The sequence below is a fragment of the Cucurbita maxima genome, unplaced genomic scaffold (genome assembly GCF_002738345.1).
Source record: "Cucurbita maxima cultivar Rimu unplaced genomic scaffold, Cmax_1.0 Cma_Scf00012, whole genome shotgun sequence".
Taxonomy (NCBI): domain Eukaryota; kingdom Viridiplantae; phylum Streptophyta; class Magnoliopsida; order Cucurbitales; family Cucurbitaceae; genus Cucurbita; species Cucurbita maxima.
Window position 1 is genome coordinate 4,926,847 of NW_019272028.1, and position 16,266 is coordinate 4,943,112.

Consider the following 16,266-nt stretch of genomic DNA (forward strand, 5'->3'; position numbering starts at 1 on the left):
AAACATTAATTCACAACATACGTTAATGAAGGACTACAACGTTGCTGTCACAAAAAAAGACGTATTATCATATATACTTCACTAAAAATATGGCAATCTAGGTCAGACTTGGCTATATCGATCAAAATTACGTGAAAAATAAAGAATCAGCTTCAAGCAGAAGCAGTGGTGGCATCAAGCTTAACCATGGCGAAGCAGAGACGAGAAACCATGGTTTGAGTTTCAGCCTCAAATTCATCCTTTCTGAAGCTCCAAAGCTGGACGTGATCTCCGCTTTTGAACCCATTCTGTTCCACCAATGAATTCCATTGTGTCATTAAACAGTAGGAATCCCCGCTCCCGATCTTCCACAACTTCAAGCAAATGCTGCTCTCTCGGAGAAGAGGATCCACTATCATTACATTCATCCCTTTTTTCCCCCCGTTTTCCTGTTGCTTTAGTACCCTCCTCTCCTCTTCCGTTGCAAAATCCACTTTGAGTTTCTTTGCAGGGAAAGATAGTCGCCCGTGATTCTTGTTCATATCAGTATCTTGCAGTTGTTTTTGAATTGCCAGTTGGATTTGGTACGCCCCCATCTCCCCAATTCGATCTCTCATCGCCGCCGGCATGTCCGGAGTGGTCGGAAAGGGGGTTTGCTTACACCTCTTCTTCCTGGGTTTTCTTTCAGTGATGGGTTTTGTGTTAGTGGTTCGAAGTGGAAGATAGGCAGAGGGAAGGACATGAGTGACAGAGTTGGAGAATGCAATCAGAATGGTAGCGCACTCCATCATAGAGATTGAATGTTTGGTAATAGCAGAGCCGGAAGAACCCCTCTTTCTTCGAGGAATGTGAACTCCTAGGTCCAAACCAAGAAAAGAAATCTCGTTTTTAAGTCTTCTCAAACCCATAGCTGGATCGCAGAAAACAGAGCACGTAAACCTTGAGCTGCAAGCAAACAGAGATGAGTAAGTGGAGCGGCAGTGAGAGCCGAGAGGTGAAGGGTATTTGTTAACGGCGCTGACTCAAATTTTCCTAAATTGATTCACATCCTAAACCACTCCGATGCCGTTGGATTGAAATCTGATTAAGGAAATTCTGAGGACAATCATCTTCTTAGTGCGACTCTGCGAAACAGAGGAGTATTTTTTTTTTTTTTCTTTTTTTTCCATAAATGCTCTGTTTCTAACGGTAACAAAAAGAGACAGCTAACTCCGTTCACTCCACTAGCTTGCATTTAATTTGTAACAAAATTAGATTTTAATCCCAATGGTAATATTGCTGTCTAAGACTGCGCTCCACTCTCTGAATCACCACGAACAAGAACAAGCGGCTGATGTTTGTAACTCAAAAACATTTTAAAAAATATAGCTACTGTAATGCTAATACTAAGAAATACATTTGAAATTAAATAATGTTGACAAATATAAATTAACTTGCGCTTATTAATAAGAATATAATTTTTACATTTATGTTTTAAGCTCCATGTATATGTATATATGTGTAACAAAAGACAGCTTATTTACATTCTCAAATACAAATGGGCCTTTAGATGCACTCTCCGAAAATTAGCCCAATGGGCTTTCTTAATGCAATATCCGAAAGTTAGCCCATTGGGCCTTCTTAATGCACTCTCCAAAAGGTCTAAACCCAAGAACATCAAAAGCACTTAAACCCTAACGCGTAGAACCTTCTAGGCGCATCGAGAACCCGAAATTTGCACGCCCTTTCTTCCAATAGCCACATAAAGGCACCTCTTCTCGTCGCCTTCCTACTCCAAAACCCTAATTCTCCGAGCACAGACGTTGCACGAACAATCAACTCAAAGACGAATGGCGAAGCGATTAATTCCATTCTTCAATCGTGTCCTGATCGAGAAAATTGTTCCTCCTTCCAAAACCACTGCCGGCATTCTTCTCCCTGAGAGCTCCACCAAGGTATTTGCAATGTAGCATTCATTTTATCTGTAGTTTCATTTCAATTTTCCTTGTCCTTACTTGATTTGGTTTATATGTGATTAACCGATGTTTGGTACGACAGCTGAACTCCGGTAAGGTGGTTGCAGTGGGTCCTGGTGCACGGGATAGAAGCGGGAATCTGATTCCGGTCAGTGTGAAAGAAGGTGATACCGTTCTTTTGCCTGAATATGGAGGCACGTCGGTGAAGCTTGGAGAGAAAGAGTATGCTTTTAAACAGTTTTAACTTAGTTTTATTTCTTTGTTAGCAGAAATGGTCGTCTGCGATGTAATTCGTCCTGCACTTTTTATTAGGCTTGTTTTGTTTGCATTTTTAGTTCACTAACGTAAAGTCATGAATAGTGCTTTTATGTCTCTGAGGCACCATCTCCGATTCTAAATGAATTTGAATTATAGTTAAACTAATTAATAAAAAAAAAGTTTAAGAGCTAAATTTGGTTTCTACGGAGTTATGGGATAGAACTTAACTTGTTGTGTTAAAACTAAGTATTTCAAAGTCCAAGAGAGAAAACATAAAGCTGAATCAACTCAAATGTACAGGAAGATTTAGGGCTAAGAGTGAATTTAAAATGATTTGTCGAAAGATTTAAAGCTAGTGATATTAACCTCTTTATGTTTGATTAGATAATCAAGAAGTGTTGTAGAAAACTTTCAGAGCATAAAAACACTTAAAAAGTACTTTCGAGAGAATAACTAAATTGCTGTTTCAGTGTTTCTTCCCGAAACTGAATGTTCCTCGAAATTATGTCAAACCAAGACTAAAAAAAAGGGATTAAAATAGCATTTTTTGAATTCATTTTCATGATTTTAGTTTGAATTCTTTGATTGGGGTTTATCTGCAGGTTCCATTTGTTTAGAGATGAAGACATTTTGGGAACTCTACATGATTGATAGATTCATCTGACTCAATGGTGTGGTCGGATTGCGCTTTTTGCAAGAGGAGCTCATTCTGGTACTCTGAGTTGATTCTCTTCTCTTCCATGTTGTAGCTTCTTATTCACTGCAATAATGAAGGATGCCATCATTTTATGGTTAGTTTTCCATTTGGATAAATCTTAATGGAAGCTCTTTTCAGTTGATAGTTGCTTCTGTTGTGATTCCTTATCTTCATTCAGCATTTGTTTTGTTTTTCTAATGAGTTGGAGGAATAGAGAACTGTTGTATTTGATGGCTAAGGCTATTTTGTAGGAATTTGGGGGCTTTTAAACATACGATTATGGGAAATAAGATAGTTTTGAGTTGCTTCAATTACCATGTTCTTGCTATTCTGTTTCCACTCGTTCTAATCCAATCAGATACATAATTATTATAAGACATATATTAAATAAAAAACAGTCTTGTGCGATCGTATTATGATGTTATGGATGGTTAATCTTGTGTTAAGTCATGTTTGTATCACATGAAAGAGGAGAATGAGCAATTATGGGGTGCAGTTGGACTTTGAATTTCCATGTTTCATAGGTAGACTGGTAAGAGTAGTATACTAAATCTCTTAGGCTCGGTTGAAGGATATAAATAAATTCTTTTAAACAATTTTAGATAATTAAATAGATTAGTATTGATTTATTGTAATCAAATAGTTAATTATAATAATTTTATTAACTATGATAACTGTTATTGAGTTAATCTCAATAAAATAAATTAAGAGGAACTGTTATCAAACCTTTATACAAATAATATTACTTTAAATTTTATTGCATTTGTTAATTTATTTTGTTTATATTATTGTTAGTTATTAAGTTAAATTATTAAAATAGTTTTAACTAATTAAAATTTAATTTAATTTTCATTCATGTTTTTTAATTTATATTAAAAATTAATTATACGTTATATTTCAAAGTATAGTTATTTTATTTCACTCATTACTATTTTTGAGTTATTTATAAACTATTTGAAAATGATTGATAAATAAAAAAAAAATAATAATAAGTAGTGAAAAGGAAATTCTAAAGGATGCAAAAGCAAATAATTGAGAGAAAATAAAATAACTTAAGTTATAAAAAGGATAACAATAATCGTAAATAATCGAAATATATTTTTTTAAAAAATCAAAGAAAGTAAAAGAAGAAATACATGAAAAAAAATCAAGAAAAATAAATAATTATAAAAGAAATGATACAAAATAAGAGAGAGAGAGAGAGAGAGAGAGAAATAAAGGATGGTTAAAAACCATCTATGTATGGGTTTTAAAAAACATAAAAGTCTCACTTTTTTGTCTTAAAAAACCTTTATAGACAAAAGGTTAAAATTCTCTCTTGCTAAAAAAATCTCTTTAGACAAAAAGGTAAAATTCTCTCTTATCAAATACAAATTTGTTAATAATAAGTTATAGATTTTTTTTTAATGGTAAACAATGTTTTATTTATGGAATTCAAATTTGATTAAATTTATTTTTTATTTGAGACATTTAAAAATTTTCGTATTAAAACGGTATATTTTTTAGTAAACAAAAAAAAAATCATGGTAAATGCAGGGATTTCAAATAGAAATAAACATTAAGAAATTAATTTAATGTTAAAACAAGTATAATTTCTTCCTAAAATATTTAATTAGTTATTAAATTTTAATTTAAGATAATGTTTTAAAGGTAAAAAACGTAATAAGTGTAATGCAGAAGGTCGAACATGGCCATGTATTGCGCACTTACACGTGTAGAGCATTTAGTTGGGGTAATGTGGGAAAAAAATGTGAGATTTGCATTTTAAGATCTAAGAACATGTGGACACGTGGGATTGCCCGACAATTATGGTGGCTGCCTCGTGCCTCCAGCTCACCACCTTCCACGTCTTCATTTAATCTAAATCTTCTTGCTTTCTTCTACTGCTTGGGAGGAAAGCAAATCGGGTGGCATACCACTTACCTGCCACCCGCCCATGTGGCACTATATCCTCCCTACACGTGGCCTATAAAGCCACGTGTTTTAAACTTTAGTTTTAATTTAAAATGACAAGAATAAGTCAAATTATCCTACTAAATTATCAACTAAATAAATAAAAAGATCTTAACCGTTTAATACGTTTCTAGACATCCAAACACAAAAACACCTTTAATGAAGTCGCCACGGTGCCCTACGCCCTTCCATTAAGGTACATGTCCGTCCTAAATTCAACGAAAATAAATAAATAAACACTGCAACATTATATTATTTGCAACATTTATTTATATATGTATATATATATATATATATAATCATTTACATGTATTTAATGTTTTTAATGTAATAAAAAATAAATGTTGGATGGTAGGAGGAGATTAAAAAAATAAGATTGAGTTACAAGAATGAAAAGAAAAATCTAAAAAGAAGAAAAAAAGAGAGAAAGAAGGAGATGTTCCAAAGACGAAGAACAAAATAAAAGAGTTGAAGACGAGAAAGTTTGTTAAGAAAGTGGGATGAAAAATTAAGGATGATGAAGATTGATTATGAGAAAAAATGGAATGATTTTTAAATGAGAAAAACAGGCGGAGGAGATTTGCGCAACAAGTAATTCTCTTCCATTCCATTCTCCGCTTTGGAACTATAAACCAAATCATTTTCTTATTCTCACAATACCAACCTCTTCCATTTCCCTATAATCGTTTGCATCTTCCCTCTAACCGATTACCAAAAGGGTCTCTTCAATTTCCCTTTTATTCTGAGAAATCCTGTGAGTTCAAGTCCATTTTCATCGATGTGATGTAGATTAGTGGAATTCTGGGGTGGAACCAAATGCACCCATATAATCGGCTGCCGAGCAGTGGCCACTCAACTCCGTCACCGCCGCAGTCGCCTCTTCGGTCCCCGCGGCTGCGGCATTCACGGTCTAAGGGCGGCCGCTTCACTCAAGCTCAGCAACCCGGTCGGACCTTTCCCCAGCGACTCGCCTGGTTAATCCTCTCCGTTTTGCTTCGTCGCCAAGGGATCTTCCTTTTCGCCCCTCTAATTTACATCTCCAGTATGCTTCTTTATATGGGCACTGTCTCTCACGATGTCGTTCCAGTCATCAAACATCGCCCTGCTGCTGGCTCTGTTTATCGAAGTCCCCAACTCTTCGCCAAGCTGCGCTCCGACATGGATGCTGATAACTCTTCCACTGATGCGGTTCGTTTTTGTTTCCAATTCCTATTGGTTGATGGGTTTCTTGATGTGGGGTTGATTTGTTTTTGCATAGTCCCTAGGGTGTCCTGTTTTCTTGTTGCTTTTCTCCTTTACAAATTGAATTCGATTGGTGGTTTCTTGTGGATTGCTTAATTTGATTTCCCATCTTTTCTTGATCTACTCTTCATAGTTAGGAACCTTTAATACTTGGTTATTGAATGTGGACGAATTAGTAACCAAGGAGTGATGCTCAAGATATGAATTCTTTTGTTTTGTTTCGTTTCATTTTCCTGAATTTATGGAAAAGAAATGCGTTCTCTGTTGTGTTCTCTCACTTTTTCATCTTTTTCTCTGTGGGGCAAAACTTTTTAATGTGATTCAATAGGAGGGACTATGTTGATATGAGATAGATTAGTAACTCTTATTTCTTACATATTTTTTTTGATTTCAAACAACTGTCTGTTGGAAGCTTATCACTTATGAGCATGTTTTATGCTTTAAGGAATTGACTAGAAAGTGTGAAATCACTGCATGGCATGGCATTGTCGAGAGCTCGGGTTGAGTCGTGGGACATGGTATTTGAGTGGGAAAAAGGGAATTAGGCTTCTGTTTTGTCTTACAGATATGGCTAGTCGGGACTCAAAGCTAGTTTCTTCAAAATGGATGAACAGAAGCCTGAAACTCCTATGGATAAAAGTCTGATAAGAAAATTGGTTAATGTATTTTTTCTATAAAGATGTTATGATATGAATTTTACGTGTCGATATCTTTTCTGCGATTCTTGTGATATTAAATACTCAAAATAACCACAGATATCGACGATATGGAAACACTCTTATAAAGGTGGTCAGTGGAAACCATGTATCAGCAATTCCACAGGAGGTAAGAGACCTGTTTTCTATTCCATTTTATGTTTCTTCAGGAGGTAGGAAATCTTTCATTATTTTTAATTGCATTTCAAGCAAAGCCCGTTTTCTATTCCATTTTTATTCCGGATATCACTTCATGCCAGAGGTGAGTGTCTGATCCCTGAGTTAGCCTCAAAGCCAATTTGAGAGGCGGCACCATCTCTGAAGCCATTCTAAATGATTGATATCATGTCAGAATGTTACAAAATTCGTCTGATATTTTGCAGTATTACTACTTTTTCTGCTCACTGCCCTCCTATAACCTTTTCCCTTTACCACTGTTGTGATCATATTATGAGTAATGTACTTATCACGAGAGACTGATTACTATTCAGATGAGATGCCTTTTTAAGACCTGTGAACTCTGTTATTTAACTTTGTCTTAGTTGAATTTACTTATTGACATGTGTTCCTACTCTTATTATGCCCTTTCTTGTTTAGAAATGTTGCATTTTTTAAAAATAATTTTATTACTTACCTTTTTCCCTTAGCGTTTGAGATCTCATGTTGGTTGGAGAGGAGAACGAAGCATTCTTTATAAAGGTGTAGAAATCTCTCCCTAGCATACACGTTTTAAAAACTTTGAGGAAAAATCCGAAAGGGAAAGTCCAAAGGGGACAATATCTGCTAGCGGTGGGATTACCGTGCGATGTGCCAGCGAGGACGCTGAGCCCCGAAGGGGGTTGGACACCGGGTGCTGTGCCAGCGAGGACAATGGGCCCCGAAGGGAGGTGGATTGTGAGATCCCACATCGGTTGGAGAGGGGAATGAAGGAAACCTCTCCCTAGCAGACACATTTTAAAAACTTTGAGGGAAAGCCTAAAAGGGAAAGCCCAAAGAAGACAATATCTACTAACAGTGGGTTTGAGCTGTTACATAATGCCTACTAAATTTTATTTAAACTTCTGTTTCTTTTATTCTTCACAATTTCATTTGTGGTTTCTTTAATTTTTGATAGGCCTACCGGAGTCGAATGGATATATTTATGTTGAGGCAAACGGTGGTCTAAATCAGCAAAGAACATCAGTTGGTTTCTTTTTACCTCATCATTAATTTCTTATTTCCTTAAACCACCTATTACCCCAATCCCATGAAAGAAACCATTCCCTAGGAACTAGGTTTCTCTGTAAACATTGCCTTTTCTCATTCTATGTTACTGTTATCTATGTATTGCAGATATGCAATGCAGTTGCTGTGGCTGGCTATCTAAATGCAACACTTGTAATCCCTAATTTTCATTTCCACAGCATTTGGAGAGATCCTAGGTATGTCTTTGGACTACAAATTGTACCACCTTTTACTATGCTTGATGTTAATGTTCTAAGAAAAGGCTAGAATTCTATAAACCTTTGTAAGCTGTCAGCTTATGTCAATAACATACAAATTGATTGTATTTGTTTGGATTTGTGAAGTTCTTATAACATTATCTGTTATTGAGTATGTGCATCCATTTTTAGCTAGATTCCTAGTTAATTGGTATCATACATTTTTGAGGTTATAGGAAGAGGCACAAATGATTATTTGCTTATAAGGAAGATCTTTGTCATTGCTAACCTTTGGCTCTCCTTTCATTTCAACTTTATGGGCTTGTAGTAAATTGATCTGCTCAATGCATCCTTGTTTCAAGGCTAATTGATTTAATGTTGTATTTTGTTGTTCAGCAAGTTTAGCGAAATATATGATGAGGAATATTTTATCAAGACGTTAGAGAATGATGTGCGCATTGTAAACAAGATTCCAGAATACATTATGGAACGCTTCGACCACAACATGACTAATGTCTACAACTTCAGAATAAAGGCATGGTCGTCCATTCATTACTACAGGGATACGGTGCTTCCAAGATTACTTGATGAATTGTGAGTGTTCTGTTCTTACTATTAGCTTGTGGTTAAATGTTTGTGGAAGATATTTTCCCCCATCATATTTTTATTTTCATTTTGTATGACGAGAAAGAAAACATGTACTGCTTTTTAGTTTTTCTTGTGGAAAAACAAGCAGATAATGTATATCTACGACGAACTGTATACGAGTGGTGTACGCCATCTGTAATGTTTTGTGGATCTTAATCTTCTTGTTATAATCCATGCTGTAAATAGTTTGATCTTAGTTTCTGGAATAATTTCGGGTTCCATTACAGGGTCATAAGAATTTCGCCTTTTGCAAATCGATTATCATTTGATGCTCCTCCTGCTGTTCAACGCCTTCGATGTTTAGCAAATTATAGAGCGCTGAGATTCTCTACTCCTATATTATCATTGGGAGAGATTTTGGTTGCTAGGATGAGAGAACGCAGTGCCAGAGATGGTGGGAAGTATATTTCTGTACATCTTCGCTTTGAGGAGGTACTGTTTGAAAGCTTGAATGTATTTTGATCCCATAATTGAGTTAATGAAAACCTATACATGGTTAACATGATGTGCCAGGATATGGTTGCATTCTCGTGTTGTATTTTTGATGGTGGGTCTAAAGAATTGGAAGACATGAAAGCAGCCAGAGAAAAAGGATGGAAAGGGAAGTTCACAAAACCCGGTAGAGTTATACGTCCCGGTGCCATAAGGGTTAACGGGAAATGTCCAATGACTCCTTTAGAGGTGCTTGCTGTGTCTGCTATACTTCATGAACTTTTAAGAAGTGTGTTCTTGTGAGATCAGGTGTGTTGTTTTCTTGTATTCAACAGGTTGGCTTAATGCTTAGGGGAATGGGATTCGATAATAGCACGTTTATTTATTTGGCGTCGGGAAAGATATATGATGCTGAGAGAAATATGGCTCCGCTTTTGGAGATGTTTCCGAATCTGCTTACGAAGGAAATGCTGGCATCACCTGAAGAACTTTCTCCATTCAAGGTTTTGTGATTTTGAATTCTCAGTTATTTGTTTCATAATTGGAGATCTAGTTTCTGTGTCTCTTATTGAAGGTGCTAGTTCTTGTTATCAGAATTTTTCTTCCAGGATGGCTGCTATAGACTATACAGTTTGTCTCCACAGCGAGGTATTTGTGACAACACAGGGTGGCAACTTCCCACATTTTCTGATTGGCCATAGAAGATACTTGTACGGTGGACACTCCAAAACGGTCAAGCCGGACAAGCGAAAGTTAGCATTACTTTTCGATAACCCTACAACTGGGTACGTTCTACTCGCCTCAATCATATTAGTCAAGTCTGATTAGCACAGTTTTTTAATATGAGGTTCCCTATATATGTTGAACAGTCAAGCCAACTGATGCTATAACACATGCACAAAGTAAAACCTCTGCCACCCTTACGAACACTTGGTGTCGGTGGCCGAGGGTCTTATGGAAATATTAGGGTCTGGTTGGTATGGCTAGATTGTATTGTATATTTTTTGACTCGCTGAATCAAATGGACTATGCGACGAATATCTGTTTGGAAATTATAAAGCATCAAAACATGTTGCATTAATTGCTGGCTACTGGTATCCTTTCAAATGCTACTTTCAGGTACATATGTGATATGACTTCACTATCATTTCCTTTTTGTTTCATTTTCTCAGATGGAAAAGTTTTAAGAGACATATGTTCATCATGCGGAGTCATAGTGATTCCAAGGGGTTTGAGCTCAAAAGACCAAACGACTCGATATACACCTTCCCTTGTCCAGATTGCATGTGTTTTACCAACAAATCAAACGCTACGAAATCGTCATCAGCCCCTTGATTTTCAGAGTGGGAGACTCGATGGGGCCATATACCCTTAGAAATGTAATCTTGCCAACACATATTGCTGCTAACCATCCATTTTCTTTTGTAATTCTTTCATTTTTTCCCCTTTCAACACGGCGAGAGGGCACACCCTGATTTGGGATCTTCAAGGATTTGTAGTAGGGGGTGCATATTGATCTGGTTCTTTCTGAAAATAGGATTGTGTGAGGAGTTGCATCTCTTTAAGATTTGGACGACCGCAGTTTATTTTGGTTGAGAGCATTTTTAAGGTTTTGGCTGAGGCATTGTTTTTGTTTTACCTTTGAAACTGCAGCTGCTGTATCTATCAAGCTGTAGAAAAACACTCGTTTGTTCACCATAGTTATTCTTTTCTTCCCATTGTTCCTGAGATTTTTGTGATAGGTTTTAGGTTAAGAGTTCAGATCAATACTGTAAAAGTGAGTGTAGTTTTGTTAGATATATCTTATCATATTCGTTTTGGATATCTCTGTTGTTATAACAACAAAACATGTAAACAATTGCTTATTCATACCATTCAAAAGCTTTTCAGAGATGGTATTTTACATAGCTATTCTTGTTTACTCTTGAATAAGTTACAATTCCATGGGAAAAAAAAACTAATCTAATAGAGCGATCGTTGATCGAACCTGGATCGCGATAAATAACGACCAGCAGAGATAATCTTCCAAGGGTATAAGCTGCTCTTCGAGAAAGCAAGACTGAGACGTCGACGAATTTATGTTTCTTGTGAACGATTACACAAGAAGCTTATTACAGGTTCCAACACCAACAGCAGCAGCAAGATGCCAAGCTGCATGAATAAATGGAGTTTTGGGCAAAGCATCATCAGCAATGAAAAGTACACCACCTAATATTGTTGACATCTTATGCACATTGTGAGCCATCCTTAAATCTGGATCCTTCAAAGCTCTTTTTGCAAATATTACCTGAGTCATGAAATAAAAATGTAAATTACACAAGTAAACCATTAACGTATATAATATTCTACTTATGATTGCAAATGATTGATAAATGAAGCTTCATTCAACAAATCTTTCTATAGAATGCTGCCAATTGACTTCAGAAATATAAAGAATATTGAAACATGTAAAGGAATGAAAGGTAGATAACAGTGACACCAAAAGGTTACCTCCATCATCCCAGTGTGAAGAGCAGAAACCGTAAAAGGCCTCAAAGGCAATAGAAATGCAGATGCAGCCATCAACAACTTCGGGTTGTCATTTCTGAGAGCTCCTGTCAAACACTGCAATATAGTTTAGAATGACGACCAGTATATCAAGCGTTGTCCTGGACAATTGATACTTCGAATATGCATACAAAAGGAACTCAAAGCATAAAGCCTAATCATACTTTAACATTAGAGAGCCCACAGTAGCAAGTTTTATGCCTTCTGTGAATTGGCAACCCAGAAAAGTAGCCACTTAGTCTATTTCAATAAACAATTCGACTTGAACTTACCACCGTGGCTGTAGCTATCATTGTGTAGTCAGCCCATCTAAGGTATTGTCTCAATTTTCCTCTGGAAGAATGATATAAACTTGAGGCAACTCCAACTCCAATCAATGAATTAGCATATAGCTTCATTGAGAAATTCTTCCTGTGTTCAAATAAAACTCAGATAATCAGACAAACACCAAGATAGATGCATCTATTGTTGCAAGAAAACTTTCAGCACTCATTACCTTGGTGCCTGGATTCCTAGAGCTATAAAAGGAAGTGAGGTAAGCACGTTAGCCACCCTCTCAGCCAGATTCCGATCACCTACCAACAAAATGACAAAAGGATAAATATTTAGGAATTTTCTATAAATAATGCTAGAGAACTCTCAAGGTCCTAGGTTCAAGGCTCCTCCAGAGAACATTTCAGGAAAACATGCTACGAAGGTGAAACAATTTGAAGACTATACCTTGAATACAACCCCCAACAGGTCTCAAACAGGATGGTCTTTGCTCCCATACCCATCTGAAGATCATGAAAAAAGCTGTTAATACAATGGCATGGTAACATTTTGTCATTCAACCAATTAAAGCTGGTGGAAATCTGGGTGTGTACTTACTGCATTATCAATGGCTGGTTCACACTTAAAGCTGAACTTCCACAATTCAACTGAGAAAACTTCCCATCACGTGTAGTCTCATCCAGCGCGAAGTGTGAATCAGGCACAACAGTAACCCCATGCAGACCTTCAAGGGCTCTACAAGAGTTTAATTTATTCTGGGTACCCATCAGAGTTTCAGTAATAAGCTGAATCATTTTCAATGCCAGCAAGAATCTGCTGACATCGAACAAAATAATTGTGTCCACTCCAAACTCCTATATTCAACTGCACAAGTAAAAAGCAGAGTTATAACTCACTTCTAAATCAAATCACTGAAGAACACCTCCCAAAACAAAATTTAAAATTATAAAAAGTTGAATAAAAAACTCATGCCCATTATTTAATCTTTGTTTTTGAATCATTGGAAGCTCAATTTGGAAGCAGGATGGAGGGAAAACAAATATGATGCATATTATCAAACACCTTGTCGGCATTTCTAAACTCCCATTGGCATGACGCGTACTTAAGATGAAACGAACGCATGGGGGCCTAAGAAATCCGACATTTCAGGAAACTAAACACAAAAAAGGGGAAACCCAGAAGGGATTCCAGATTGAAATTGAGGGAAAATATTTGAGATACGAAAGGGGAGAGAAATAGAAAACTTCATTCATGAATACAATGGGTAGTTATAGGTACCCTGAAAGAAGACGACGAAGATATTGATGGAGATGCCGGCGGCTAGATTGAGTAGAGGCGCGGTGGTTCAGTTTCAGAGGCGAGATAAAGTGGAGTTTGGGTGCTGGAAGTGGAAAATGGAGGAGAATCAAAATAAGAATCAGAATAAGAATAAGAAGATGCGAATTAGAGAAAAGAATGTTCTTGTTGGACGGCGCGCATATTCGCATTCCCGAATCATAAGCGCCCCGCGTAGGGCTCAACCTCCCCAAAATCGCTGGAAAGGAGGGGAGAATTCATTTCATTTTCAACGACAGGGCCTGCGTCAAAAGCCATCCCAATATACAGTCCTGATCGAGTCGACAAATTTATTTTTTCAATTTTTTTTTAAATGTCTAATGATTATTTGAATAAATTAATAACATATTTTACATTTTTTAAGTTAACAAATTAGGAGTAGCACTAAATGTCTAGATATATTAATTACAAATAAAAAAAAAAAAGTTAAAATATGACTTAGTTATTTAACATTTAACTTTGTCTACAAACACAAGCTTGGGAGTCAACACACGAATCAAATATTTTATGTCCTTTTAATATATTTTTGTTCATCTTATTTTATTTTAGAATTTGATAGATCGACGATTGTATTTATTATGCTTATGCTTAAATCTAATTTCTTCTCATGGCTCGAGTCTCAAAAAGTGGTCGTTAAAGTGGGCCAAAAGTGGAACAAGGCTGGAGGACGAATGCATTCGTTCTCGACTAAATCTAGGTCTCGGCTCATTGCTAGATTGGCATGCGATGAGAATGGCTGAGTTGCAACGTCAATGTAAGCTTGCCAAAGGGTTTGGGTTCCGAACCTAGCAAGGTTAGGTGATACGTGGAAATCACTACAAGGAGAGTAAAATTTGAATTACCTTGTTAATTGAACATCTCGAGGCAAAAACATTGTTTGAGATTCGAATTACTCCACAAGCAAAATCGAACATGTCTAGCTTGAAATATATTAATTGTAATCTAAAGTAAATAAATAGTTTTAAAATATATTAATAAAATACAATAACTAAGTAATATTAATCGTCATATTAATATTACGAATTTTAGACCGAATTTTAGACCTAGGTCGTCATATTAATTTCGATCAACCCAAAAAAAAAAAAAAAAAACAAAGTAATCACTTGTGATATGAACCAAGAGACATTAATCATATAATATGTTTCAATGAAGATGTGAACAAAATATTGTTGAAATTTTCAAAAGATATTTCAATTCATGCCACATTGAAGAAAATGATGTTTCATGTTTTAAATTTTGGGTGGATTACAATTTAGAGTTATTTTATTTCATTAATGTATTTTAAGACTTTTTATTTACTTTATATTACAATTACATAATGGTTAATTATGACCATTAAGTATGAGTATTACAACTCTTGGAATGCCTCTAATAGTTTGATTTTGAGGCTATATAAAGCCAGGTATGTTATATTTGTAATAGACTTAAAAATATAGAGTAAAAGGAGCATTTGTGCTTTCTTTAGCCAATGGCTAAGTTTCTTGGCAATTATATGTAGTTTAGGTTGCATGTAGAATCATTCAAGCTCGAAATGATCGATCTTGCTTGTGGAGTGATTCGAATCTCAAACAATGTTCTTGCCTTGAGATATTCGATTAACAAGGTATTTCGAATCTTACTTTCGTTATAGTGATTACCACATATCAACTTGGTTAAAGTAGGCCAAGTAGATTGGTTTAAATGTTGGTTCCAAAGTCAACCGATGCGTACTCAATTTCTGACATTAGAACATAAGATATTTAGAGAAAAAAAAAACATGGAAATGGGAAAACCCAACACAGAACCAAATCTTAGAGAAAAAGGGTTGTTGTTCTTCTTCTGAATTTTCTTTTATTTCTTTTTTTCCATGATATCCGTACGGACGCCCTTCTTTTTGCTTCCCAACGCACCTCTCTCTTCTTTCTATATTGTATTTTGGTACTTCTACTTTTTATTAATTCTTTTTTTTTTCCCGGAGACATCGGCTATTAATACTTGACAGTCCCACATTTAATTAAATAACTTTTTTAATAATTATAATAATAATAAAAAAGACCACAGCCCAAGAATGTCCAAAACAAAGTTCAATATTTTGGCAAAGATCTTCAAACATTAGCCTTAACGTCATGTGGCTAAACCCATAACACACGCACCAATTTCTTCTCTATGTTTTTCTCTCCACTTTCTTCTCTTTTCTCGGCAAACAAACACCGCCACCTCCGCTTCACGCCGGCGGAATGACACTACCAACCCATGCCTCAGCACCCACCACCGCATCCGCGTTTCTCATCTTCATCTGGGTCCTTCTCATTTTTCCTCCGCCTACTCTCTGTCTTCATCTACCACCACCGCCCCCGACGTCAAGGAAACTAGTCCGCTTCTCCACGGCGTCCTTAGCACATGCAACTTCCCCAACTGAGCTTCTCCACCACCGTCGTACCTCAGCCGCTGCCGCCGCCGTTTACAGCGACGACAAGCGGTTAGTCCACACGGGTCCGAATCCTCTTCACAACTAAGTTCATCCATTTTTTTTTTTTTTTTAATTTTAAATTTTCTGAATATTTTAGAAGATGGGTAGATTAAGATGTTGGCGTTGAACGACTTCTTTTTGGGAGAGTGTTTGAATTTGGTTGTGGAGAAGAATTAGAGCATAAAAAATTAGTTTTCTGAGAGAAATTAATTTCGAAAGCTAATTGTTTGATGCTCTTCTTTCTTTCTTTCTATCTACCATTACTGTACTTTTTTCTTTTTCTCTGCACGTTCTGTAACAAAAACTAATTGCGTTTCAATTTAATTTTCTCTGTATTAATTCTTTTTCTTCTTTATTCTCTTCTTAACCACTGCAAGAACAC

The 16,266-nt window shown here is 36.1% G+C and overlaps 4 protein-coding genes across 6 annotated transcripts; 2 read left to right on the plus strand and 2 right to left on the minus strand.

Moving 5' to 3' along the window:
- Positions 1–152: 152 nt before the first annotated feature.
- On the minus strand, positions 153–1,141 carry LOC111487590 (B3 domain-containing protein At2g32645-like). The gene has a single exon (XM_023135039.1). The coding sequence runs from the start codon at positions 885–887 to the stop codon at positions 153–155; it is 735 nt and encodes a 244-aa protein (XP_022990807.1). The 5' UTR covers positions 888–1,141.
- Positions 1,142–1,654: 513 nt separating this feature from the next.
- LOC111487657 (10 kDa chaperonin, mitochondrial-like) lies at positions 1,655–3,200 on the plus strand. Its single transcript, XM_023135137.1, has 3 exons — positions 1,655–1,913; positions 2,017–2,156; positions 2,795–3,200. The coding sequence occupies exons 1-3, from the start codon at positions 1,809–1,811 to the stop codon at positions 2,841–2,843; spliced, it is 294 nt and encodes a 97-aa protein (XP_022990905.1). The 5' UTR covers positions 1,655–1,808; the 3' UTR covers positions 2,844–3,200.
- Positions 3,201–5,318: 2,118 nt separating this feature from the next.
- Positions 5,319–11,161, plus strand: LOC111487493 (protein ESMERALDA 1-like). Of its 3 annotated transcripts, none has more exons than XM_023134906.1 (10): positions 5,319–6,030; positions 6,840–6,909; positions 7,894–7,961; positions 8,112–8,200; positions 8,597–8,794; positions 9,076–9,280; positions 9,362–9,529; positions 9,616–9,783; positions 9,875–10,065; positions 10,453–11,161. In XM_023134906.1, exons 1-10 carry the CDS (start codon positions 5,659–5,661, stop codon positions 10,613–10,615), a joined length of 1,692 nt encoding a protein of 563 aa, XP_022990674.1. In that variant the 5' UTR covers positions 5,319–5,658; the 3' UTR covers positions 10,616–11,161. The 3 variants fall into 3 exon arrangements, with proteins under 3 accessions (XP_022990674.1, XP_022990675.1, XP_022990676.1); XM_023134907.1 differs by lacking the exon at positions 5,319–6,030 and adding an exon at positions 6,104–6,723; XM_023134908.1 differs by lacking the exon at positions 5,319–6,030 and adding an exon at positions 6,595–6,746 and having other exon boundaries at positions 10,453–11,150.
- On the minus strand, positions 11,132–13,681 carry LOC111487494. Its single transcript, XM_023134909.1, has 7 exons — positions 13,379–13,681; positions 12,698–12,964; positions 12,548–12,603; positions 12,324–12,402; positions 12,100–12,238; positions 11,771–11,884; positions 11,132–11,567 (listed from the first exon to the last, which is right to left on the minus strand). The coding sequence occupies exons 2-7, from the start codon at positions 12,892–12,894 to the stop codon at positions 11,376–11,378; spliced, it is 777 nt and encodes a 258-aa protein (XP_022990677.1). The 5' UTR covers positions 12,895–12,964; positions 13,379–13,681; the 3' UTR covers positions 11,132–11,375.
- Positions 13,682–16,266: the final 2,585 nt, after the last annotated feature.

Bases quoted from the DNA above. Each gene is read 5' to 3' on its own strand.
- LOC111487590 (XM_023135039.1), bottom strand. From the start codon at position 887: ATGGGTTTGAGAAGACTTAAAAACGAGATTTCTTTTCTTGGTTTGGAC.
- LOC111487657 (XM_023135137.1), top strand. From the start codon at position 1,809: ATGGCGAAGCGATTAATTCCATTCTTCAATCGTGTCCTGATCGAGAAA. The intron at 1,914-2,016 runs GTATTTGCAATG...TTGGTACGACAG, and splicing joins TCCCTGAGAGCTCCACCAAG to CTGAACTCCGGTAAGGTGGT. The intron at 2,157-2,794 runs GTATGCTTTTAA...GTTTATCTGCAG, and splicing joins GTGAAGCTTGGAGAGAAAGA to GTTCCATTTGTTTAGAGATG.
- LOC111487493 (XM_023134906.1), top strand. From the start codon at position 5,659: ATGCACCCATATAATCGGCTGCCGAGCAGTGGCCACTCAACTCCGTCA. The intron at 6,031-6,839 runs GTTCGTTTTTGT...AAATAACCACAG, and splicing joins ATAACTCTTCCACTGATGCG to ATATCGACGATATGGAAACA. The intron at 9,784-9,874 runs GTTTTGTGATTT...TCTTGTTATCAG, and splicing joins AAGAACTTTCTCCATTCAAG to AATTTTTCTTCCAGGATGGC.
- LOC111487494 (XM_023134909.1), bottom strand. From the start codon at position 12,894: ATGATTCAGCTTATTACTGAAACTCTGATGGGTACCCAGAATAAATTA. The intron at 12,604-12,697 runs GTAAGTACACAC...CATGATCTTCAG, and splicing joins AACCAGCCATTGATAATGCA to ATGGGTATGGGAGCAAAGAC. The intron at 12,403-12,547 runs GTATAGTCTTCA...TTTTGTTGGTAG, and splicing joins TGTTGGGGGTTGTATTCAAG to GTGATCGGAATCTGGCTGAG.